This window comes from Herpailurus yagouaroundi, unplaced genomic scaffold (assembly GCF_014898765.1).
Source record: "Herpailurus yagouaroundi ecotype Mexico unplaced genomic scaffold, PumYag 139, whole genome shotgun sequence".
Classification (NCBI taxonomy): domain Eukaryota; kingdom Metazoa; phylum Chordata; class Mammalia; order Carnivora; family Felidae; genus Herpailurus; species Herpailurus yagouaroundi.
In genome coordinates, this window is record NW_024412394.1 from 20,270,187 (window position 1) to 20,296,305 (window position 26,119).

At 35.5% G+C, this 26,119-nt stretch overlaps 1 protein-coding gene across 2 annotated transcripts in view; it reads left to right on the forward strand.

Moving 5' to 3' along the window:
* The window catches only part of TINAG (tubulointerstitial nephritis antigen), an 83,732-nt gene that overhangs the window by 30,410 nt on the left and 27,203 nt on the right, over positions 1–26,119 (forward strand). The window contains exons 5-9 of one of the 2 annotated variants that reach the window (XM_040473786.1): positions 338–461; positions 4,251–4,401; positions 6,489–6,669; positions 8,360–8,405; positions 11,529–11,655. In XM_040473786.1, coding sequence (XP_040329720.1) covers positions 338–461; positions 4,251–4,401; positions 6,489–6,669; positions 8,360–8,405; positions 11,529–11,655 — 629 coding nt within the window. Of the gene's footprint in view, positions 1–337; positions 462–4,250; positions 4,402–6,488; positions 6,670–7,703; positions 7,812–8,359; positions 8,406–11,528; positions 11,656–26,119 lie in introns of those variants that run through there. The other variant, XM_040473787.1, reaches the window with a different exon arrangement.

Below are 26,119 nucleotides of genomic sequence, written 5' to 3' on the forward strand. Positions count from 1 at the left end.
ATAACACCATGCATCTTTCATATGAGTGACTCAAACTCTGATTCAAGAAGATAGAAACATTGGCCAAAATTATTGCTCTGCATGGTAACCCAGAAAAATTCTACATCTTGTTCTTATGATTTTGCACTGTTAGGATTCCCTGCATTGAATTATTTTTTAAACATATATGAAATAGAAATGCCACATTACTAATGCTTTTCAGGGGTGTCATTCAGAAAACACGAATGTACAAAATTAAAAAAATAATGATAAATGTTATAAAAGTTCATGTCATTTTTTAAAAATGATTATTGGGATACATTTGAAGAAATCTGACACGTCTGCCTCTCTTCCTTAGGCTTCTTTACCTGCAACAACTGACCTTCCAGAGTTTTTCATTGCTTCTTATAAATGGCCTGGATGGACTCATGGCCCATTGGATCAAAAAAATTGTGCTGCATCATGGGCATTTTCTACTGCAAGTAATAAAGTCATTTTCATTACTTCATTATAATTCTCCCATTGATTCAAGATTCTGGGAAAGTAGTTAAAAGATTTTTAAATTTAGAATATTTAAATGTTAACATTTGGTCAATTTAAATAAAGTTTTATTCTGACCAGAGAAAGCAACTTGAAGATTATATAAATATCCATTTTCACTCTGAAAATTGGTCTTGATTTTTAGGGTATAATTTTAAATGAAGAATAAATCAAACGAACAACAAAGAAAAGTTTCCAAAATTTGTTTGTCCTTTGAGAGTTAAATCCACATGATAAGAGTAGAAGATACCTCTTTATTCATAGTATTATGGGTAATATTAATATGAACTTGCACATACCTACGTAATTCTCCTATTCTTTTCTCTTTATACAATTTGCAATAATATGCTTAATTATTAAACTACTCTGATGTAAGGAAACACTTCAGAACAAAATAATAATGGATTAAATAGGTTTTATCTCATTTGAGATAAAAGCAAATTTGTAGCTTCTGACTCTAAATTGATAAGAGTAGTTTCCAAATTAATGTTGCTGTTACTTCAAAAGTGTAAGGAATACTTCTTTTATAGCTACTTTCATATAAGTTCACAAGTCCAGTAAATCAATACTCAGATTAATTTCAAGATTTAGTCTCTAAATTTTCCTCAAAGGAGTGTTGGTTAGATTCCAGCAAATAGCATAAGCCTAACATGATGTTGGTTGGCTACTATCAAAGATCTTTATAAAACTATGTTCTAGGCTTTGAAGATGATTCCAAGAATTGTAAAAGCATTGTAAAATAAGAGCATAGGCTCTTAGAGAAGTCAGCTCTGAAGGGTCATACTCTTTGGGACAGAAAAGTACTGATAAATTGGTCCACATATCACTGCTTCATAGTATCAGCTAATTTGTTCTAGAAATGATGCCTTTGGCCAGGCTTACCTCTGGAGTGGCTCCGTCTGTTAAGTCTATGCTACTTCCTACTCTAGAACAAATGCTCCCTGGATTTCTGATATTTGTCCTTGCTTGTTAGGGATCCGCATGGAGGACCTATTTGAGACTTGTTTCACATGGGTGGAAAAATATTTAATAGTATAAATATTTTATCATTTTATGTTCATGTGGTTCATGTATTACACCTCTTAGGTGATGTGTAAGAATTTTGCTTTAAATTTAAGTTAGACTGGAATTTCTGAAGATGTCTTAGAAAAGATATTGGTGGTTAGATAGTGACAGCAACTTGCTAGGCTGATTTGAATGGTGTATTTTGGTGTCCCCTAGTCACAGCCCCAGAGATGGGCTCAGGCCAGGGCTAATTCTGGATTTGTCCCCCTTCCTAATATACCAAAATACCAGGGAGAGGGTTTTCAACACTTTTGTGGTTTCAGATGCAATGGTTTTATATCCTGTGTATTCAGTATGACAAACCAGGCACATGTTATTTGTTTATTTATTGTTTTGAGTGTGTTAAGCATAGCAAAGAGTAAACTAGGTTCTCTTAAAGATCTAGAAAATTATGACAGAAAATATAGTTACAATAAAAACGTGTTTTTGCAAAGAAGCTAAAAACTATAAAGTGGAATAAATAAGATATTTAAAAATAAACACATATGAAACAATAGTTATGCAGCCAACAAAATTCAAGCAAGATTCAGAAGCTGAAGTGGTGAAGGAGTTTGGAATGGCAGGGGTGATACCTGTCACAGAGCAAATGTAGAGATAGAGTAAAATAAGCAGGGAAAATGATAGGGTGTCTCACTGGTAAAGGCCAATAAAAGTTTTCACAAGGAGGTGGAAAACAATTTGCTGAACTGAGCCATTCTTAAGTCTGACTTACTTTAACTATTTCAAGTTAATTTGTATTAAACATTCACTGAGGTTCAGAAATGTCTATATGAGGAACATACTGTGTCCAATTGGAATTCAAAATATTTATCCTTGAGTTGAAATCTACAGATTCATAGGGCTAGAAGGAATCTTAGAGGTCACATTTTTCAAGCCTCTGGTTTTATAAAATAGGCACAAATAGATAAAATGACCTGCCCAATCTCAGAAATGATCCTGGAAGCCAGGTTACTGACTCCTTGACTACTGTTGTCAAAGTGTTCTTTGAACTGGAGAATAGTTGCACTAATATTTTCAAGTTTACATTTGATTCTGAACCCTGTACTGAAAGTCAGAGCATCAGAAAATTTCTATTTTCTTCAATGAAATAGGGAATTATTTCCTTGAGAATAGCAGAGGTGATAGTAGAATGTCATTTTCTCTTATGAAATTTATCCCAACACAGTAAGAGATGGGAATCAAGAAGGAAGTAGGAGGTTATAGATTGGACAGATATTGAGCATTTAAAATGTGCCAGCAATTGCATTACAGAATTGTACATATGCTATAGTTACATAAAAACCATGTACAGGGGCGCCTGGGTGGCGCAGTCGGTTAAGCGTCCGACTTCAGCCAGGTCACGATCTCGCGGTCCGTGGGTTCGAGCCCCGCGTCGGGCTCTGGGCTGATGGCTCAGAGCCTGGAGCCTGTTTCCGATTCTGTGTCTCCCTCTCTCTCTGCCCCTCCCCCGCTCATGCTCTGTCTCTCTCTGTCCCAAAAATAAATAAACGTTGAAAAAAAATTAAAAAAAAAAAACCATGTACATACAGAAATACATATGTAAGTGAATTATTTAAAAATGAATTATTTTAGGATAATTCTAAATTAGCACCTTGAGAAATTCCATTATACAGACAAGTTTGATGAGCAAAAGCTATAACATCTCCTGAAAACATTGGATGGATAGAAGAAAGCCTATGGCATTGTTGCCTTTAAATAAAAGTAAGTAAGTTTAAATATCAAGAACAAACTATACCAGCCATCCACGAACAACAACAATTTGTACCAAAATGGCACCCATCCCAATTTTCTCATGATCTTGTCATTCTTATTAGTTTATCGAGGTAACATAATTGAAATGAAAATGGATTATCATTTTATCCAATGGTGGATTAATTTCCCTAGCCTATTATTCTATGAGGGTTATCAATATGATTTTTGTTCATCACTGTAATTTCTAGTACTTAGTTCAGTGCCTATCACCTAGCAGGTAGCCAGTAATATGTTGGGAAAAGGAATGAACTGATTAGCTACAACCATGCTAGGGAATTTTATATTGATATAAACTTATACCATGTATAAATAAGGTGAATTATGCTCTGTAGTTTTTAGATATTGTATAAGATTTATATAAGTATGGATTAGTTTATGAATGGTTTCCCAAGTGATTAACATAGACACCAGTTTAAAAACCAAGGATTCAATTCATTCCAATATATCATATTAATATGGATGAATTTCCAGTTAATATTTCTATAAGCTTTTCTGATTTCGTCAGTTTAGTTTCACTCATTTCAAAAGTTATATATTTATCCATGACTGTACATGAGGTACAGGAGATAGAAATGTAACTGAGATGTGATTCTTGCCCTCAAGGAGTTATACTTGAAAGATTCCTTAATGAAAAATTCATAAGTATATAGAACATGAAAGGAACAACGAACTAGAAAAGAACAAGGGACTAGAAAAGTCTTTGAATTTGATAAGACGATTGAGCAATACCACAACTGGTTATGACCAAAATTAGGACCCCATTGACTTTGCTGGAATGCATGAGATATTAAGGACATTGGCCTTAATTTTAAATTATATAAAGCTCTGGTGACTAGGCTTAAAAAAAAGGCTATGTAAATTATTAAAAATGTCATATGCCCTTTGAATATTAATCACTATTCTGTTTGAAACAGGTGTGGCAGCTGACCGAATAGCAATTCAGTCCAAAGGTCGATACACAGCTAATCTATCCCCTCAGAATTTGATCTCTTGCTGTCCCAAGAACCGTCACGGATGCAATAGTGGAAGCATCGATAGGGCTTGGTGGTTCCTGAGAAAACGTGGGTAAATAGCTGCCCAACATATGTTTGTAGTATTCTTCTGAGTTCTGTTCGGAGTTAAAAGAAGGAAACGAATGTTAAGATTTTACCAAAAAACATATGTGCTACACCCATATAAATGCCTGTATTACATTTAAATATACACTGTATTTGGTGTCTACTAAGATTATAAGCTATTGGAAGCCATTACTTGAAGAATGTATATATTTCCTGGCCAAATGAATAGAAGGATTCAAGGAAGCATTGTCTCCTGGTTGCTCTGAGCCAAATGGCTTTACTGAGTCCCCACGGGAATAGAGTAGTTGATATTGCTCATACCTCTGCGGAGTCTTCATTTACCCAGGTAGATGGGTAATGCCAGGGAAAAATTAGATTAAGAACGAGATGAATAAAATTAGTAATTTATCGTTGGGTTACCATCCCATTTAATGAGGAAAGGCAGGTTGTTTTTTATGTATCTCATGTAATCGGATACCTGCTGCACAAGGGCTAATCTACTTAAAACCCAAGTTATCAAGGTAAGGACACTGCAGCTGATAATGAGTAGTGTACATATGTATTGCTCACCTGTATTTTTATCATCCACTGAGTGCTCTAGGTTTGCTCTAGACCAGTCAGGTAGTATGAAAGCGTGGATGTCAGATATTGATGGGTGGCAATAAATTTCTTTAAAAATTTTTCATTCATGTTGCTTAATAAGGTCGTGCTTTGAATGGACAACTTGGACTGATACCTTTTGGTACAGTGGTGCTTGATTGGCTTCTGTTTTACACTGTGGCAAAAATTAATATCCTTTAGAAGCTTCCAAACATAAATGAACTTTGAGACCAAACTAAATCTTACTGTATTGGTCTGCTTAGGTTACCATAACAAAATACCATAGACTGGGAAGCTTGAACAACAACCATTTATTTCTCACAGTTCTGGAGGCTGAGAAGTCCAAGATCAAGATATTAGCTTATCTAGTCGTGGTGAGAGAACCTCTTCCTAACTTGCCTTTTTGTGTCTTCAAATGGCAGAAAGAGAGCACCAATATCTCTTCTTCTTCTTATAAGGGCACTAAATCCAGTGTCAGGGCACCACCTCATTGCTTCATTTAAAGCTAGTTATCTCCCAAAGGCCCCCTCCAAATACCGTCACCTTAGAATTAGGGCTTTAACACATGAATTGGGGGTGACACAATTCAATCCATGGCACTTACTATCCCAAAGTAATACATATTATGCAAGAATTTTTTAAGCGTTCTCTTTAACAGCTTTACTTTCATCATGTTCCTTGCTCACATTCTCTTACTCTGTTGAACACTACTGAATTTTTTTGAAGCAATCATATTTGATACTTCTATGGCTAATTCAAGCTAAATATGTATAAAAGCAATTTTATTATTTTCCTTATGATCTTCTTCTATATTCAATAAATTACATAGCTTTGGTATCAAATAATTTTTGCTTTTTACTACATTCAATTTCAAAATCAGAAATAAAAGTTATTTTCTTTATCTTTTGTACAATGTATGCATCTGATAACTTTCTACTTAGTATATAGTATTTCTCCCAAAATGAACCACATAAACATAATGATTTAGATCTTATGAGAAGGTTTTATAACTTCATAAAAATGGAAAAGCAAAAACAGAAACAAAACAGCTTTAACTTTGAAACTTATATAATTCATCAAAATACCCCATCTCAACATAATAAAATCCTTGGGTTTTTTTCATATTAAGTTTGGCTCTTCTATATTATAATTAAATATTCAGAATGAAGAAGCCTTTCCTGTATGAATATTACCATAGATTTTATTGACAGTCACTTTTCATCTTCAGGAAATTCTATACCATAGATAAATTATTTATTAAAGTAGGTTGAAACAAGATTTTTAAAATTGTAATAAAGAAAAATGAGGGAGCAGGGAAGAGTGTAATATATTGAACTGGTGTATTAGATTTAATCAACCCATTGAAAGTTACACATGTAACTTAGTAAACTTCAGGAAAATTTATAAATATTTAATTAAGTAAACTTGTGCATAGATTCGATATTAGGGCATTTTCCTAAGTACAACTTTCACTTCTTTGCTTATTCCTCATAGACTGGTATCCCATGCATGCTATCCACTTTTCAAGAACCAAAATGCTACCAATCATGGTTGTGCCATGGCGAGTAGGTCTGATGGGCGGGGAAAACGGCATGCCACAAAGCCATGTCCCAACAACATTGAGAAATCAAACAGGATCTACCAATGTTCTCCCCCATACAGAGTCTCTTCCAATGTAAGTCTAAATGGCAAGAATTAACAATGGTTAACTTTCTCAAAAATATATAGCTCTGCTGTTATTAAAACTATTTAAAAACTATTATATTCTAAAATGATGCTATGTCTTGAGGGATAATTTTTTATATTCTTAAAGTGTCCATTAAAGACTCTCAGATTTCTGATCCTTGTGATATTAGCAGCATGAATGATTATATGATATATATTTCCATACTTGACAAATAAGAGCTAAATCATACCTTTTTTTCAGTGACTTTTTTTGTGGCAGTAGCTCATTGTATCAATCCTTTGCCTTACTCCACAAAATGATTGAAGTAGGTGCAGCCAAAATGGGAACATGCCTCCCTTAGATTCTAGTTTTTCATGTTGAAAGCCTGGACAAATTTAACTCCATCATATCAGTCTTACCCAGACTTGCTCACTTTCAGAATATCTGAACCTTCAGTGGCTTCTGGTTACTTGCAGAATAAGTTTGGTATTCTTTTTTTTTTTTTTAAGGCAAAGTTTATTTATTTATTTATTTATTTTGAGAGAGAGAGAAAGTGAGAGTGGGGGAGGTGCCGAGAGAGAATCCCAAGCAGGCTCCTGCACCATCAGTGCAGAGCCTGACAAGGGGCTAGATATCATGACCCGTCACATATGACCTGAGATGAAATCAAGAGTCGGATGCTTAACTGACTGAGCCATTCAGGTGACCCTACGGTTCGGTATTCTTATAATGGCATATAGGTCTTCCATGATTCGGTTCTGACCGAATCCTTTACACACTCTGTCCTGCCAGCATCTACCCCTACACCTGCTCCTAATGCTCGTGATAAATAGGATTACTGTCCACTCCATAAATACATCATGCTCTCTCATGCTTCCTTCTTAGCTGCACGATCATTCCTCTGACCCAAGTGGGTATCCCGCGTGTTTCCATCCGGTAAAAGCCCACACATGTGTCAAGGCCCAGGTCAAGACTTCATCTTCTCTGTGAACTTTTCTTAACTCCTACATAACATTAATTTCCCTTTTCATTTGCACCCCTAGGAACTTTGTGCTTATCTCTGTAATGTAACTTATTATATCATAATGCAATTAGTTGTGCTATTCTCCATCTACTCCACCAAAATGTAAATCCCTTGAGGACAAGTAAAGGGTCAATATTTGTTTCTGTTCCAGTTTTTGGTATATACTCTGTGACCAATGTGCATATATGAATGAATTAAAGAGTAAATGAATGACCTGCCTTCTTACTAGGTGCTGCATTACACGGCACTTAGTAACAACGCAGAAATATTTATATACTAACCTACACTGAGGTACCTCACTAAACAATCACCTGAGGTTGTTCCTGTGATCAAAATAATGGATAAACTGATAAAACATGGTTTTAATTAATTATTTCTTATTTGTGACCACAAAAGTTATTATTTCAAATAATAATTAAAAATTAGTATTGGTGAAAATATTATTGGTAAAAGTCAGTAAAACATGGGTGCGTCTTGTCTTTAGCAACTTGATCAAAGTGGTATTTCACATGTGAGTATTTCAAGCCATGATTAAGAGTAAATTATAAGTGGTTAAGGCACACTGGATTGTAGAATTCTTAAATTGATTACATAATACCTAACATTATACACCAAATAGTAGGTGTAGTATGCTCTGATAACAATAATGATGTTCAATGATGTTTCTCCTTCTAGGAAACTGAGATAATGAAAGAAATCATGCAAAATGGACCAGTTCAAGGTAAGCTTGGATGAAATATGGTTGTGTCTTATTCCTTTCTTTAATAAACAGCATTATATTTAATTTCATGCAAAAGGAGCTAAATAAAAGAAATTTTTTACTTTTAGAGTGTTCATAAAGTTTCAACAGTTCTAAGATCAGTGCAATTATAGGATATATGCTCACCAAATGACTTCATTATTTGCCATTTCATTTTAAGAAGATAGACACATTCATAAATGAATTCTCAATACTAGTGGCACATTTGATGAAAGTCTGCTAAGTCTTTCCAAAAGGGATCATGGACCAAACAGGCAAACAGGCAGTCCAACATGAAATGCTTAGTGGCAGGGCTCACTTAATTATTCAGTCATATTTAAGTATTAAGTATTAGAAATTTTCCCATCTTCATGTTAAAGGGGTTAGGTAATGGATTGGAAAAAAAAAATCAAGAATTAGCAGTAGAAAAAAATCTAAATACTTTCCTTTTTCTATAAAGTCAAAAGAAAACAAAGAAGCCAGTGTGCTTTTGTGTTTTATAACATGCCTTCTGTTTTGATCAATTTTGTAAATGTGTTAGGGATAGTAAATTAACAGTAAATAAGAAAATAATACCCTGACTTTATATTGAGTTTGATTTTTAAGATATCATCTCTGAGACATAGTTCCTCTGCTTATCTATTTCATTTTGCATCACTGCAATGGATGAAGATAAGTTTATAGAGCATATTCCCTGTGCTAAACATTGCCTGGAAAAACATGGAAGGACAAACCTAGCGAGGCCTAAAATGGAATTTCAGGTTGTGAACACATGAAGGGCCCAAAATGTATTATCAGTGCAGTGGAATGAATCAAATAAATTTAAATTAACCAAAGTTAAATTAAAACATTTGATATATACTTAAGGAATTATTGGCCAGCACCTGCTTTTGTTTTCCTGAATGCTGACCTAATTAGTATTGGTTCAACATCTAGCAGGAACAATGGGTTTCAAAGTTATTTTGGAAGAATTATTACTGATCGTTATCACCACTTAACATTTATTGGGAAGCCAGAGCTTCCACTAAACATGTCCTGAATTTAAGTCGAAAAATCCTGAGACCTTACACAAAACATGAAACAAATGAAGAGAATTGTTTTTCCTTGTAATTATGTAAATTTTATTGACTGTTATAAGAGTGGGAGATTCATGTATGATTTACATGCATGCTTCATTAAGGTGAGTTCTTGTGACAAATTTAAAAGGAGCACAGGCATTAGAACTCAAGGCTGCATACAAAATTCCACCTTTGACCTTTGCTCCTTAAATGATTTGGGGCAAGTTATTTAAGCTCTCTTTATCTTCAGATCACTGCAGTAATCTTTCCAGTTTCTCTCTCTTTTAATCAGTCAGAAGAAATTTGGAGCATAATTCTTTAAAACTGAGAACACCTTAGGTTTGTTTTTTAAGGCTCAAGTACGTCAATGTTCATGAATTTCACATATGAATCAAAAATGATCAAAAGTAAGAATCAAGAATAAAAATCTGAAAACAGTAAAGTTGAAATCCACATTATTCCACAGCCATTCAACAAATGTTTGTCAAGACCCTTCCTCCTGCCAGCCTGAGTCAGGAGCGGGAGATAGAGATGAGTCAATGTGGACTCCTTCCTGCCCTCATACCTTGTTATAATTCTGTGTGCTAAAGTTGGCTGCAGTTTTCCCAAAGTGGAATTGCACTACAGTAACATACAGTCATATCTTTATGGGTTCATCACGTCTGAAGGAAGGAGCCACCCTCAAGTTGATCATGATGATCTCTCACCCATGCTACTTCGCTTGGCACTCTTTTTTTTTTAGCAGTGAAGTGTGTATTTTATTCATGGTGCTTAGGCAGAGTTGAGAAGAGCTGAAGGGGTCACTGGTTCTCTAGAAGGGAAAAACCCCTGGCAGTAGCTTCACATTTAGATAAATGCTGGTTGACTCATCTTGCTGTACGTGCAACATGTTGCCTCATTTTCTCCTCTCTCACTACAAAAGAATGTAAAACGCAATAGAATGCTGAATAAATAATACTGTGTGCAGCCCTCTAAAATCTATAGAATTGCAAGTAATTTTAGGTGCTGAAAAGAGGACTAAAGAAGATCTGCATTAAGTACAGTTACATAAATTCTTAAAATCCTATGGGAAAGTATTTTAAAGCAGATAAAAAAGAGTTAACCGCTTTTGAGAATATTTAAACAGCATCAGGAAAGGTATGAAACATTAAAAAAAGAAATAAAAGGTGGAACATTAAAAAGTTATATTTGACTTTGGAGTTAAAGCTTCATTTTAGGATCTATCAAATGCCTGTGACCTTAGTTTTTATTTTATTTAAAAAGCATGTCAAACTAATATAGACAAGCATTGTGCACTTATCAACATATACTTATCTAGTCCCAACTAAAAATATTTTCAGTGCATGTCTTCTAAAACTTTAACGCCTTCACCCTAAATTATCCTAGCCATTCAACAAAGCAGCGCATGATACAGAAAAGAAGTAATCTAGGCGAGGGAATGAAGGACAGCTTTATCAAGTATAAGCTCTTACTTTCTAAAAAAATACAACAGTGGCTTAGCTCTTCAGAGCCGGGAGGATGAAATCTTGTCAGAGCATTCTTTTGCCAAGGGTTTGCTTTTTATTCAAACTCACCAAGGAAAGGTTTGTATTTACTTGCAGGGATTAAGGACAATTACTTTAAGCCCTGTTTGCTGGGTTCACCCTTCACTGCCAGCTTAATTGGAGTTTTAAGAGGCTCCTGGTGAAGCCCCAAGTTCATGGAGAAACAGCAATCACTAGCCAAGTGTACGGGGGCTTGCCTGCAAGGGTCTCGTTTCCTGGTAATAGCGCTTCTGTCAATTAGGAATAGATGGTGGTTTAAAAGTAGAATGTGTACTTAAGTAATATTCTAAATAGCTAAAAGCTGTTTTTATAAGAGAACCAAAAAAAAAAAAAAAATACTGCAGCAATTAAACTAAGTACGAAAGAAAATTAGGCTGAATTGCAAAGTTTCTTCTTTAGACTCTCATGGCAATTGAACCACTGATTGTTCTGTGAGAATTTCAGAGGTTTTTAAAGAGAATTGTGTCAAACTGTTGCATTTATTTTGTTGGGTTTTATTTTAGCCATAATGCAAGTCCATGAGGATTTCTTCCATTATAAGACAGGGATATATAGACATATTACCAAAAAAGCAAATGAAGAATCAGGAAAATATCGAAAGCTTCAGACACATGCCGTCAAACTCACTGGGTAAGACAATTCCTTAAAAATCTTCATTTAATGCTTTTGGAAAATGAAACTAAGTGTATGTAGTGCATACAGGTACCAGAATTCACCTTGGTATGAGGGGTTTCCATACAAATTAAAAATTATCCAAACCTTGGCACTATTTACTTGTTATTTTAAAGTCCAATTAAGGGGTCACTCAGGTGGTAAAGATGACCATTTCCTGTCTCTCACTTGTGAGCGTGTTCTAAAAATCTGTTTTAAGGGCAAGGAAAATATATTATTGGAACGAATTCTGTATATGGCATAAGCAAAGGAAGGGTACAAATCCAAAGTATATTAGAATTTGGGGAGATGGTTTTAGATGGAATTACAAATGGTAACGATTAAACAGAAAGAATAGGATCACCTTTAATTCAGTACAAAATTATTTTTTAAGTTTATTTACTTATTTTGAGAGAGAGAGAGATTGAGAGAGAGAGAAGGAAAGAGAGCGTGGAGGAGGGGCAGAGAGAAAGGGAGACAGAGAATCTCCATCAGGCTCTGCACTATCAGTGCAGAACCCCCACATGGGGCTCAAACTTGCAAACTGTGAGATCATGACCCAATCAAGAGTTGAATGCTTGACCCACTGAGCCACCCAGGCACCCCCAAAATTATTTTTTATATTTATGTGAGAATTGTAGTATTTACACTCACCAGTTTGAGAGTAAAATATATTAATCTCCACCAGGGCAAGAAATAACTTCAAAATTTGGTTGCGTTTCAAGAGTAAGTAATTTCACAAATGGACCCTAGTCAAAAGGAGAGTGTGGTCATCTGAGGCCACTTTCCCCAGTGTCTTCTCCAACTCATTCTGACTCTGCCCCATCTTTAAGCTCTTTCTCATAATGTCTCACTCCAATTCAAATGAAATACTACAGGAAAGGTTTTTGTGTCTTTTTCTTTCATTTCCATCCAAACCTTCACTTCTCTCATTTTGCCATCATAGTAAATGACTTTATTCCTGTTGAACATGTTCTTCCTCTCTAAATTTGTTTAAGCTTGCACAAAAACAACCTGAGCTACAACCAAATCACCACCTCCTTCTTACTGATCTTTCAAATATTCCGAGTCAACTCTAAGGACTGTAGACAAGTTATCTTCTGTGATGTCTCTTTGTCATCTCTCCTTCATTTTAAATACTCTCATATTTCAATTACAAAATTACCATATTTCTTTGAATCTAAGCTACTACTAATTTTATGACTTGTCTTGATTTCCGGGATGTGAAAATATGTGTATATTAGAATTGAAATATATGGCATTTCATGTTAATATAGGATATTGAGAAACTACAGTTGGGGGGAAATGTAACGATAATTTCACCATCCAGAGGTAACTTTTCTTGAGAGTTTGGAATATTTTTATGTTTCTCCTAGGTGTGTGTATATGTATATGTATATGTGTACACACACACACAGAGGGAGAAAGGTGGCTAGATAATTAAATGTCTATCAGAAGAAAATGAGATAGGGAAGTTCTTTAAATTTTATGACAAATGAAACATTGCTAGAGTATTCATTAGCAACATATATGAATGCATTTCTCAGTATCCCTTTAAATCCTGGCTGTTTTGCTTTTCCATTTTAATAGATTATTCTGTATAGTTTTGGTCACTCAACACTGCTCCTCTTTCGAGGGTAAGATAGTTTCTGATTACCCTACATTTTAGGTTATATGGAACGAGGTGTTTGCCTTAATTTTTTTCAAAAGTATCACTTAAAAAATAGGGGCAACTGGGTGGCTCAGTTGGTTGAGCATCGGACTTTGGCTCAGGTCATGATCTCACGGTTGGTAAATTTGAGCCCCGCATTGGACTCTGCTGTCAGCATGGAGCCCACTCTGGATCCTCTGTCCCCCTCTCTCTGCACCTCCCCCAATTGTGCTCTCTCTCTCAAAGATAAACATTAAAAAAAAGGTAAAATACAGGGGCTTCTGGGTGTTTTAGTTGGCTGTCTAAAATAAAATTTTTAAAAAATGCATACATGCTCATTAAATTATTATACAGTATATATATGATAAAAAATGTATTACCTAAAAAGAAGATAGTAAAAAAAAAATCCTTCCAAATTAGATTAATCTCACTATTAACGTTTGGTGAGGAGCATGTCAAGTAATTCTCTGTTTCTCTCTCTGTTGATGAAAAGAGAGACAAACAAAAATAGACAATATAGGATAATGACACTTAAAAATACTAATATTCAGGGGCCTGGGTGCCTGGGTGGATCAGTTGGTTGGGCATCAGACTTGGCTCAGGTCATGATCTCACAGCTCATGAGTCTGTGTCTCTCTACCTCTTCCCTGCTCATGCTCTTTCTCTGTCTCAAAAATAAATAAACATTAAAAAATTAAAAATACTAATATTCAGGTTAATTTTACTTGAATTTAATGAAATGAGACTTTTTGGTACTTCAACACAAGAAATGCTAGTTCCTAAAAGAACCATTTACACTTAAGAAAAAATATATGTTAAGAGAATTACAGATTGGAGCAATAATTCATTTTTAATTACACATTTCAATTTAGGATTATATCTGTTATTAACAAAATGAGGAAATTCTTCATTTTATTTTGAGAGAGAGAGAGAGAGAGAGAGCGAGCGAGCTTAGGGCCCAGCGGCGGGGAGAGAAGGAGAGAATCCTAAGCAGGCTCCATGTTTAGTACAGAGCCTGCCATAGGGTTCAATCTCACGAACCGTGAGATCGTGATGTGAGCCAAAATCAAAAGTTGGACGTCTAACCGACTAAGCCACCCAGGCACCCAGGAAATTTATCATTCTTATACTTCTCCCCATCTCTCTTGCTCTCATACATCTTATATTTATTAGTAGTAGTATTATTTTTACATATTGCAGGATTATAGAATATGCATTCTGCTCTGAAATCATACTATTAATGGTTGTTTAAACTTTGTTTTATGTTAATAGAATCAATGAGAAGCACATATTTTTTATGATGGCTTTTCTGTCCTTGAATTTAATTTGTATCAGGTATTTTGTTATTTAATACTACCAGACAATCATATTCTGGATTCCTGTTCTGTTTATTGCCCCTCCCTTCAGTTGATTATCTCAAAACTTTTCCTTTTTTCTTGAATTCCCAATTCCTACATCCTTGTGTTCTTAGCCCATAACCCTGAATTCTATTTCACCAAAAAGATTAAAGCAATCAGAGAACAACCCCCAGTATCACAGATACCACACACCCGCATAGCTTTCCTTCCACTCTTTCTTCCCACTTCTTACATAGATAATGCTCCTACCTCAATCCCTCTTGCTGTATTGTAGACCCCAGACCCTCTCCACTATTCAACGATATGCAGAAGCAATTTTCCCTTTTTTTCTCTCCAGTCCAGATCTCTTTCCTGAACTCCAGATTCATACATTCCATGGTCTACTTGACACCCCCACCTAGATTCCTAATAAATGATTCAAATTCAGCCCTTCCAATACTGAACTCCCAATCTTCCCCTTTCTATTTTCTGAACAGTATCTATCATCTATCGTCATCTGTCATCTACTGATGACAATGACATCTTTCCATATGCTCTGGCTGGAAACTTTGGAACCCTTGAATTATCTTTTATTCCTTTCCTTGCAACTCACTTCAAATTTCAGAAACTCTGTTGGCTCTTCCAACGTACATCTAGAATCCAACCAATTTTCATTGTCTGAACTACCCCCACCCTTGCCTGAACCACCATTACTCATTATCTTATACATGGGTCTTCCTGCACTTACCTTTGCCCTCAATAGTCTATTCTCAACAGAGAAATGTTCCTTTTAGAACATTAGATCTTGTCACTCCATTTCTCAAAACTCTGTAATTTTCTCATTTCCCACAGAGTAAAAGCCAAGGTCTTTACAAAGGTCTACCTGATCTGAGGACTCCCCCATCTGCCTGCCAACACCCCCCTCAACTTTCTGGTCTCAATTTCTGTTAATCTGTATCTTGTTCTTCCTGATCTGGTATCCTCTAATGTTTCAGGAATCCATACCCCATCTCTCTCCCTCTGCCTAAAATGCTTTCTATCGTTTCCATGTCACCATCTACTCTTTGCTTAGATCTCATCTTCTCAGTGTGGCTTCCTGACTGTCCTATTCATTGCTGCTACCTGCCCTCTCCTCTAGCACTTCTGATACCCTTTCCCTAATGTATTTATTTTTTTAATAACAATGATCACTTTCTCGCCTACTATTTAACTTAACTAGCTTTTGATGTTCATTGTGATCTCTGTCTCCCCTTTCATGAAACTCTGTGAGAGGAGGTGCCTATATTATTCATCAGTGTTGTCAAACCACCTAATCCACTGCTGACCCATCATGCATTTAATGCTTTTCCTATCCGAAGAATGAATATTTTTACCATATGTTCAATGCTAGTTCTTGTTCAGGCCTCATCTTTAAATGAAGCAGGTCTTTGTTGAGAAATAGAGTGAGGGGAAGTTGCAGGAACGAGCTGAGGCACTCCTCTGCTTTAACCTGAAGTTTGTAATTCTTGGGCCCATGCTCATCAGATCAACTCTGTCCTTAGTCCACAGCCCAGAGAGTTTGGTGGGACTCAGAATAAATCCCTTGCAAATATCTTTGCTGCCATATGCTACTCTTTGCCTTTATTTTTGCTTCATCTGGCTCCATCTTTCAACCATTGTCTCTGGTGGTTTGCCCAGGACTTCAGCAGCCCATTGCGCTTCCGGTGTGATTTCTTGTTGAGCTGACTTTCCATGGGTCTAGTGGGAAGGGACTGAAGTGTGATCACCATGGCCTGCTCATGGCCCTCGTTATAAAGATCTTGAGAGGTATTTCTGGACTGCCTGGCATACTTTTAAGGGGAAAATGTACTTGTAAAGGTCTGGAGATGAACGGGAGAGTAGTGGCAAGGGTTGTTACTCAGTATCCACTCTAGTTTGGGTACAGAACAAAATGTATTTTTCATTATTACTCAAAACTGCTATTTGGGATTATAGCTGTTTGGCTCACTAAAGATAGAAAGTAGGTACTGATATTTAAAAGTATTTTGTCTACTTTGTTTTTTCATTCCTAATTGATGTATGAGTTTTCAGGAAGGCAAATGACATACAAATGCCTTTGCACTTCCACTATAACTAGAAATTCAGCTTTGCTTGAGTTCTGTTTGCCTTTAGTTTGAAAGTCATATTCCTTCAAAACCTCCCTTTCCTATGTATTTTCATTATTAATTTTTGTCTTTTCTAGTAATGTTCTTGATTTGGAAAAATTTTCCTAGCACATATTTGGTGATTGAAATGGTGTTTATTCTCATTTAGAGAGCTCTGAAAATGCCAACATTGATGCAGAGGCTTTGTTGATTTATTGGAACTGATGACTTATCATCTGTACTCCCTACTTAGCCATGCTGGTCATGTTTTCTTCACTCTACTCTTAAATTCATTCATGCTGGGGTTGAACAAGATATAAATGTGTTTATATTTAATTACACAGACACTGTTTGTGTATCTTCCATGTTCAGTATGTCAGTTGCAGTAATGTGTTCACTTTTATAAACTCCTAGGAAATGGAGACCTTTGTAAATTTCCCTCACATGTGTGGCAATTAGCAAGGCTTATTCTGCCGGTAGGCAAATTGCTTTTGGAGAATATGTTTATTTTTCGGAAATATTTCAGGTCACCTGGGCATTGTTAGGTGCCCTGGAGCAGTAGATTTTAATTCATTTCTCCATTAGTAATTCCTACGGTAATTACTGCATTCAGAAAATTAATGCATCAGTGAATTAGAGAGTAATCAAATAGCCCAAGTAAGTTAATGTTCCTTATCAGAGAGCTTAATATTCTCCTATGAAGTACCTTACAAATTTATCACAACAAATTCTATTTGCTGCCCTTTCTGTAGAAGACAAAGCTATTAGATTTAACTTACTTGAACAAATGAATTTAAACTTCTATCAAGTGCCCAGCTCTAGGGAATACAAGGAGGATTAACACATAGTCCTGCTCTTAAGGAGTTTAAGGAATGAAGTAGACATATTCATGATTGACTCTAGCATAAGGTAATAAAAGCTATGTATTTCCATACATATAAACACAGAATTGTGGTAGGTAGAAAAACACTTGTAATGCCTTCCTTTGCTCCTTATAATCTTATTTAACTCCTCTCTCTTCCCTTTCCGAAACATTTGTTCACCCCCATTATGGATACTATGTTGTAAAAGGATTTAATTGAACAAAAAATGCCATGTGTTTTGAGATATGGAATTATTTATACACCAATACAAACAAGAAAATATTACCACTTAAACTAAGAAACCCACTGATTGTTAGATGTATTTCAACTTTAGAGGTATTAAAATGTGGTGTGTGTGTGTGTGTGTGTAGTATTTGAGATTTTTTTATCGTGGCCAATGTTTTTTATATTATGATCTTATTCCACATCTACATATCATTACAGTATCTTATGTCTCTGTCTATCAAAGGTCCTGAGCTTTCTTTAATCCCTCAGTCAGAAGTTGATAAAGTAGTGTAGTTAACACATTTACATATGATCTCAAGAATCACTACTAGAACTAAAATTTTAAAAATATCCAGGAGTTATAAATTTTAGAAAATTAAAAGAAATTATTGGGATAAACATTGACTTTTCCTCATATTGTCATCCTGCTATGGGAAAGAATTTTAATGAAGATACAGTAGTCCATATGTCACCAAAAGAGAAGGATAAAATAATTCTAGGATGTATTTTGCCATTGTTCAATAATGTCTTAGATGAAAGTTCATTTATTCAACAAATATTTATTGATTATCTGAATGTTCTAAGAATTGTTTTATGTGCTAGTGATATATCAGTAGACACAGATCCTGAACCTCATTAAACTTATAGTCTACTAATTGACATTTAGCTATTAGGCAAAAAAAAAAAAAAAGTGTTTTGGTTCTAAACGTGTGTGTGTGTGTGTGTGTGTGTGTGTGTGTGTGTGTGTGTGTATTTGGGGTCATTGATTTTTGTGTTTGTTTTTGTTTTTTGAGGTCTTCTCATTTGTAACAACTTGGATGGATCTTGGGGGTAAAACACTAAGTGAAGTAAGTCAGACAGAGAAAGAGAAATACCATATGGTTTCACTACTATGTGGAATTTAAGAAAGAAAAAAAGGAAACAGAGACAAACAAGAACCAAACTCTGAAATACAGGGAACAAACTGGTGGTTACCAGAGGAGAGCTTGGTGTGGGATGGGTGATATAGATAAAGGGGATTGAGAATACACTTAGTGTATGAGCATTGAGTAATGTATAGAAATGTTGAATCATATTGTACATCAGAAACTAATGTAAGTCTGTTAATTATGCTTAAATTAAAAAGTCATATCAACTTTTTTACTTACAAATATTATATAGTAACCCAGAGAGAAAGGAAACAAACTAGTGCGAAATGGTAGCTGGAAGAAAAGCAAACATAGCAACAGTCCAAGAAGAATAGATTGAAGAATAACAAAGGTGGTTTGCGAGTAGATTGTCAATGATAACTTCAAATTTTTTTAAATTAAATTGAACATGTAAGAAATTAGGCAAAATGATAGAAATTGGGCATATCTCCCATACATAACTGTGAAGACATCTGGTTTGAGTGAATCATCAAAAAAAATCAAGTCAGAGCTGTCTGTAAACTTTAATGCAAATTCATTATATGACCTAAACTGGGTACAAATAGAATGCTTTCTAAATTTCTTGTTTCTATATAGTCAATAAATATTAAAAGAGAATCCATGTTGTTCCTGATTCTGTGCTGAATAGGACACATGGTGAGAAAAACTAAAAAACAAACACTCCTTGCCTTCACACTACAACCAGATATTAAAGAAAAACCCATATGATAGATTTTACAAAGACAGGGTAGAGAGTGGTAAGAGAACTTACAATGCTTGAAATAGACTTGAAGATCTGAGAAATGTCCCTGAGGCAGAAATGTATGAACTGAGATGTATGGGCTGAATAGATCCAGGCTAAGGGGCAACTTGTAAAAAGGCTCTACATTCAGAAAGATACAAAATGTAATATAAATACAAAGAGCATCATGTTTGCTGATTCGCAGAAGGCAGGGATTTGTAGCCCACTTTACAGAATGTAGTCAAGTATGTTAAGAATTTGGTTAAGGATCTTGAGCAGTGGGAAGTCACTGAAGTGTTTTAAATAGTAAGGTGGTATCTTTCTTTGTATTTTTTTTAAAGATTTCAGTCTGGACTTGATAACATGGTGGAGGAGTTGGAGAGACATGAATGGATCAAGAAATACTTAAAGAAAGGGACGTCTGGGTGGCTCAGTTGGTTAAGTGTCTGACCTCGGCTCAGGTCATAATCTCATGACCCGAGAGTCATGGTCCGAATCGTGGTCCGAGAGTTTGAGCCCTGCATTGGGGGCTCTGTGCTGACAGCTCAGAGCCTGGAATCTGCTTTGAATTCTGTGTCACCCTCTCTCTCTGCCCCTCTCCTGCTCACACTCTGTCTCTCTCTCTTTCTGAAAAATAAACAAACATTAAGAAATTAAGAAAAAAAAAGAGGGATTTAGGGAGAAAAGATGGCAGGTGTGATAGTTTTGTAATAGAACATGGAGAGTGAGATGAGGAAGGAGCTCACTATTGGGCCTGATGATTTTGAGGTGTCTTTAAGATATAAATATGCAGACAGGCATCAGAGAAGCAGATAAACTGATCTCAATGTCATAGGAAAGATAAGGTTTAAAGACGGATGGGACTAAACAGAATAAGAAAAAAAGCAAAGATTGATTAAGATTACACCATGGGAAAATCCAATATTTAATGACTGGCTAGAAAATGATGCATCTGCAAAGAAAGAAAAGGAGAGGCCAGCACATTTTTTAATCCTTTTGTTTGTTTGTTTAAATATATCCAAGAAAGCTATAAAGCTGTAAGAATTCGAATCCAGAGTAAGTGAAGAGATTGGTCTTAGAAAGAGACTGGGTGGCAACCCTCTTATATGAGGAAAGAAGGCAGAGAATCTGAAGTGAGATGAAACTGTTTTAACATTTAAGATAGTGGTAAATTGAGCAAAATTCCTATAAAATTATCCTTTCTAAATTTTTTATTTATCTCCAGGATGTAGAAGGTAAGGTTATCTGTAGAGGGAAGAGGTGGTAGGAGGGTCACATTATCAGACATTTGAGGTATAGAATGGTGATATATGGCAATGGTCTACTAAATGTTTAGGAGAAGCAGTTGCCCAGAGGAACCTGAAGAAATCACTACACATTGATAAAGGTACCCTTCAACCCTCTCGTGTATGTTTTCTGCAGTTGTAGTCAGCTAAGTGTTTGCAGGGAGAAACAGGTAGTTGAATTCATTCAGTATGGGCAGTTTTCCAGATGAGTATAATGAAGAGTCAGAAAAAAACAAGGGATTTAGGTATGAGTATTGACCTAAGTATGGGTCAAACGGCAGAAGACTTAACACTGATGAAAAGGGAGGGTTGATGGACTTGGAGAAAATAGAAAAATCGGGAGGAGAGGTCATGATGATTTTAATTTCAGTGATTTTTATGATTCTCTAATTTATTCTTTTAGATTTTTAAATCATTATTTATGAGAAAAAATGTTACCATGTAATAGTAAGGCAATAATATTTTACAGATTATGAATACAGTGTTAAAGGGTAATTAAAAGTCATAATTTTTATGTTAGTGACTAATTATGTTAATAATGATTGTCTACTTTGTAGTAATAAGCCTTTGATTTATATATATCTGTCCATCCACTGATCCCTCCATCCAGTCAACGATACTTGCCATATAGGAAAGTATAAAAATGTTTCAGAGTGAGGTTTCTAGTATATTTTTCCATATTTTCTATACATATCATAAATAACAAGATTCTGTGAGCTTTTTTCCATATATTCTATGCATATCATAAATAATAAGGATTCCATGAGCATTATTTAGTGCCATTACAAATTATTTGACATAGCTTTAGGGGGGGCACCACTCGTTTTTCCCCATTCATCCTTCCTTTTTTTTGCCTCTTCCTTTCTGAATAAAAACTAAATATTAAGCCTGAATTTTCTTGCTTTAACCTATGGCACATTGAGAAATTCTGAGCAGATGTTTTAATTAGAGGTTTTTAATGCATGGCAAAGTCTAAGACAGTTGAAAGAACATTTCAACAGCACTTATTTCAAAAATCCAAATAAATATGTGATAATTAGTATAGACAAAAAAAATATTTCATTTGGGGGTTAGGATATCTTTGAACTGCCAAATGCTTAGTTCTTCTTCTTCTTCTTCTTTTTTTTTTTTTTTTTTGGTGGGGGGGGGCTACTGGTTTGAATAACAGTAGTCGTTGCAACAAATAGATGCTTAAAATTTCTTGTTCACATAATAGTTCAAGATGGGTGATCCCAGTTTCTGTGTAGCTCTCTTCCACATGGTCTCGGGGCCCAAGCTCTCTACACGTTGTCACTCTGCCATCTCTTAGGGTCACATGTGATCTTATTCAGCTGATGGAAAACGAAGAACATGAGGAGGGCTTCTTATATTTACTTAAAGCCTTGGCTTAGTATTGACACTTATCACTTCATTCATGCTTCTTTGGCTAGAACTCACACATGGCTCCCCCTGACTGCAAAAGTGGCTGAAGACTGTAAAAAAATTGACAGGAACATTTTAATATCAGAATAAATAGAGTTATATTTTGGAATAGAATTCCAAATTTTCATAAATCTTAAAGAGAAGAAAAAACCAAAGGCACAAATTCTGAGTTTGTGGAGAGCTGATGTCATCCACATCTGCCAGACCCTCTGTGATTTTGTGTTCTGTTTTTAGAAAATATTCATTGAAAAATTTTGAGAATCACTGCTTCATATTGAAGAAATTAATACATGTATTTGGTACCAACTTTACCCATAATCACTAAAGTAGTACTATTGCATAACCCTCATACTTAAAAATCTTTATGAGATGAGAATTATTATTCTATTCTACCAGAAGTCAGAGACAGAATGTTAAAACAAAACAAAACAAAACAAAACTTTCGGTTCCTTTTGGCTTCAATAAGAATATCCTACCAATACTACAAGGAAAGTCCAGTGCCAAGATTCATTCGATGTATTTTTACCACATAGGTTTTCTGAAGCAATTGCTATATTTTATTTTACTAAAACTTCTCTCTTTTTTTAAGTTTTTATTTTTTAAGTAATCTCTACACCCAATGTGAGGCTCGAACTTAAAACCCCAATATCAAGAGTATCATGGTCTACTGACTGAGCCATCCAGGTGCCCCATTACTAAAAATTTTCTTAGGATAAAAATAAATGTATCTTTTTTTCCTAACCTCACTTACTTTGACCACACATATTTAATCTGTACATAAAGACTTCTGCTTGATTTTTCAACAAGAAACTTTTTTTAAGTCTGTAATATGTGTCAGGTGCCGTGTTAATGGCATTAAGAATACAAATACCAATTATATACTGCCCTGTCCTCAAGTAAATTGAGAGAGAAAGAGAGAGGAGAGAGAAGCAGGTGCTAACACACAGTGTCTTAAGTGTAGAGATGGAAATAGGATAGGAATTTATATTGAGTAGTGAGGATGTGCATCATATAGGAAGGCTCATAGCTCCCAATTCAGAGGCCAGAGAAGACTCCCTGGAAGAGGTAGCTCCTTCTGTAGAGCAAGTGGGGGTTACTAAAAGTATATGTGAAGGGAAGATCTTGTTTCAGGAAAAGTAGGTAGCAAATGCATAATCTCACAGTGAGAATATTTAAGGAATTGGAAGGACTTTAATATGGGTTGAGTGTAGAACAAGGAGGAATCCAGTAAAAATATAAGACTAAAATGTAGCCAAATGAGAGGGGCATTCTATTTAACCATAAATTTTCTTGGGGCACCTGGGCGGCTCAGTTGGTTAAGCATCCAACTCTTGATTTCAGCTTAGTTCATGATCTCATGGTCCATGGATTCGAGGTCCGCGTCTGTCTCTATGCTGACAGCACGGAGCCTGCTTGGGATTTTGGCTGTCTCCTTCTCTTCTACCCCTCCCCTGCTTGTTCTCTCTCTCACCCTCAAAATAAATAAAAATAAACTTTAGGAAAAAAAATCATAAAGTTTCTTACTTATCCCAAGAAGCCCAGCCTGGCTCTGACTGCTTCACCCTCTAAGTTTGTTTCACATTCCACCATTATCTCTATGTTAATTTACGTGTCTTTTCAGTTTCAGCAATATTGCTTCCTTTACAATAAAATTTCCCAAAAGTGTCTATGTGACATCTCTACACCCCATATCCTGTGAAATGGTGTTCCCAGTACAGAGACTAAGATAAGTCTTTCACATTTACAAACAGTTCAGTTTAGCATCCTAGTTCTGAGTCATTCTACTCTGAGATGAGATAGATTTGAGAGCAGCAACACCAGAGAAAAGAAATGGGATTTCAACGGGATTTAAAACAGGGTTTAAAAAGGAAAAGTAATCTTTCTTTGCACTCTATGGCCAAGCTGAGCTCTAGGAGATACATACATACACTTGGCTGACCTTCAAGTGTTTACAGTCTAGTGGTGGAGACATTCCTGTAACCATAAGTTATTGGTTATGCACCTGTAAGTGCATTGGTTCTGAAATGAATGGAACAGGAAAGTATAGAGGAGCACAGAGGAAGGGAGCCTCACCCAGGGGGATGCAGGTTCATTGGAGATAGCACAAGTGAGGAGCAAAGTGGGAAATGACCCTAAAATAAAAGTGAATAAATAAATTATTCCTTTGCATTTCCCTGTGAACTCTTTACTCTTGCCCCTTATTCATTTTTTCTAATAGTCTTAATTTTTTAAAATCTGAATGTGTATGAGCTCCTCATGCATTGAAAGCATTGATCCTTTTACATTATTGACTAAACTCAGGTTTATTGTTGGCTTTTAGAAATTTATATTTAATGGTTTTGACCTGGACAATACTTTTAGCTTTTATTCTACCCCTTTGAAGTTTTATTTTTAGGGGCGCCTGGGCGGCTCAGTCGGTTGGGCGTCCGACTTCAACTCAGGTCATGATCTCACGGTTTGTGAGTTTGAGCCCCGCGTCAGGCTCTGTGCTGACAGCTCAGAGCCTGGAGCCTGCTTTGGATTCTGTGTCTCCTTCTCTCTCTGCCCCTCCCCAACTTGTGCTCCATCTCTTTATGTCTCTCAAAAAATAAATAAATGTAAAAAAAATTTTTAAAAATGATTCTTAAATTAATTAAGTGAAAAGCATACCTGAAAGATATTTAGGTAAATGATGTATGGTGACAATTTAATTTTTTCTCCTCCAAACTCTGAGCTAAAAATATCAAGGCCATGTAATGAACTACCCACTTCTTCTTTACTCTTTATAATGTATTTTTATTGCTTATCAAATTCTTATATAAATTGCTTATATAGGTTGTGCTGTTCAAAATACTCACCTTCTATTATTCAACATCTACCAGTTTATTTTAATACCAGATGGTGTTTGCATTGCTTCACTGATCTCATTTTTTCAATATTTACCCAGTTATTTTTCCTGTTTATTTTTTCCAATGAGATAAAAAAAAAACAAACCTCAGAGCATCTTAAATTAGAACTTGTTTTATATATAAAGACTATAGCATAGGTTTGCTTGTTTTTACTTTTTAAAGGCTATTAAGAACACTGTATTTATTTTTCTTTAGGGAAATGCTATTCTTCAAGAATTTTGTTTTTATAACATTCCTTTTTTCTCTTCTATATATCCTGAGATTTTCATATATTTCATAAATGCAACTTTCAGAGATGAGGCTATTTGGCTACTAAGCTGTTATTCTATTTCACTTATATTCCCCAGGTTGAATTATTTATTTATTAAAAGTTTATTTTGAAAGAGAAGGAGAGGGAAAAGGAGAGGGGGAGCGAGAGAGAGACAGAAAGAGAGACAGAGAGACAGAGAGAGAGAGAGAGAGAGAGAGAGCACGCGCAAGTGGGGGAAGAACATAGAGAGAGGGAAAGAGAGAATCCCAAGCAGGCTCCGTGCTATCAGCACAAAGCCCAGTGCAGGCTCTAACTCATGAACCATGAGATCATGACCTGAGCCAATATCAGGAGTCAGATGCTAAACTGACTGAGCCACCCAGGCGCCCCTTAAGTATTTCAATAGTATGTAAGGTTAAAAATAAAAGAAATGTTAAAATAATAATTTGATTAAACTGACTAAAGAATTTACTAATTTCCAAACTTAAAATATTTTGTCCATCTAAGATCTACAAAAGACCATGGATTTTATATACAAAATAACCTAATGTAAAAGAAGAGGACATAGGGATATAGATTTTCCAGAGATTACATGCTGGTTAGCTGCAGAACCAACTCTAAGTTCAAGCCACTTCAATACTAATCTTCTTTGATAAACTACTGGGACACAGCACAGTGTTAAGAATATGTGTGTTGAAGGCAGGCACATCTGAATCGTAGGACTGACATTTGTTTAGCTGTATTTAGC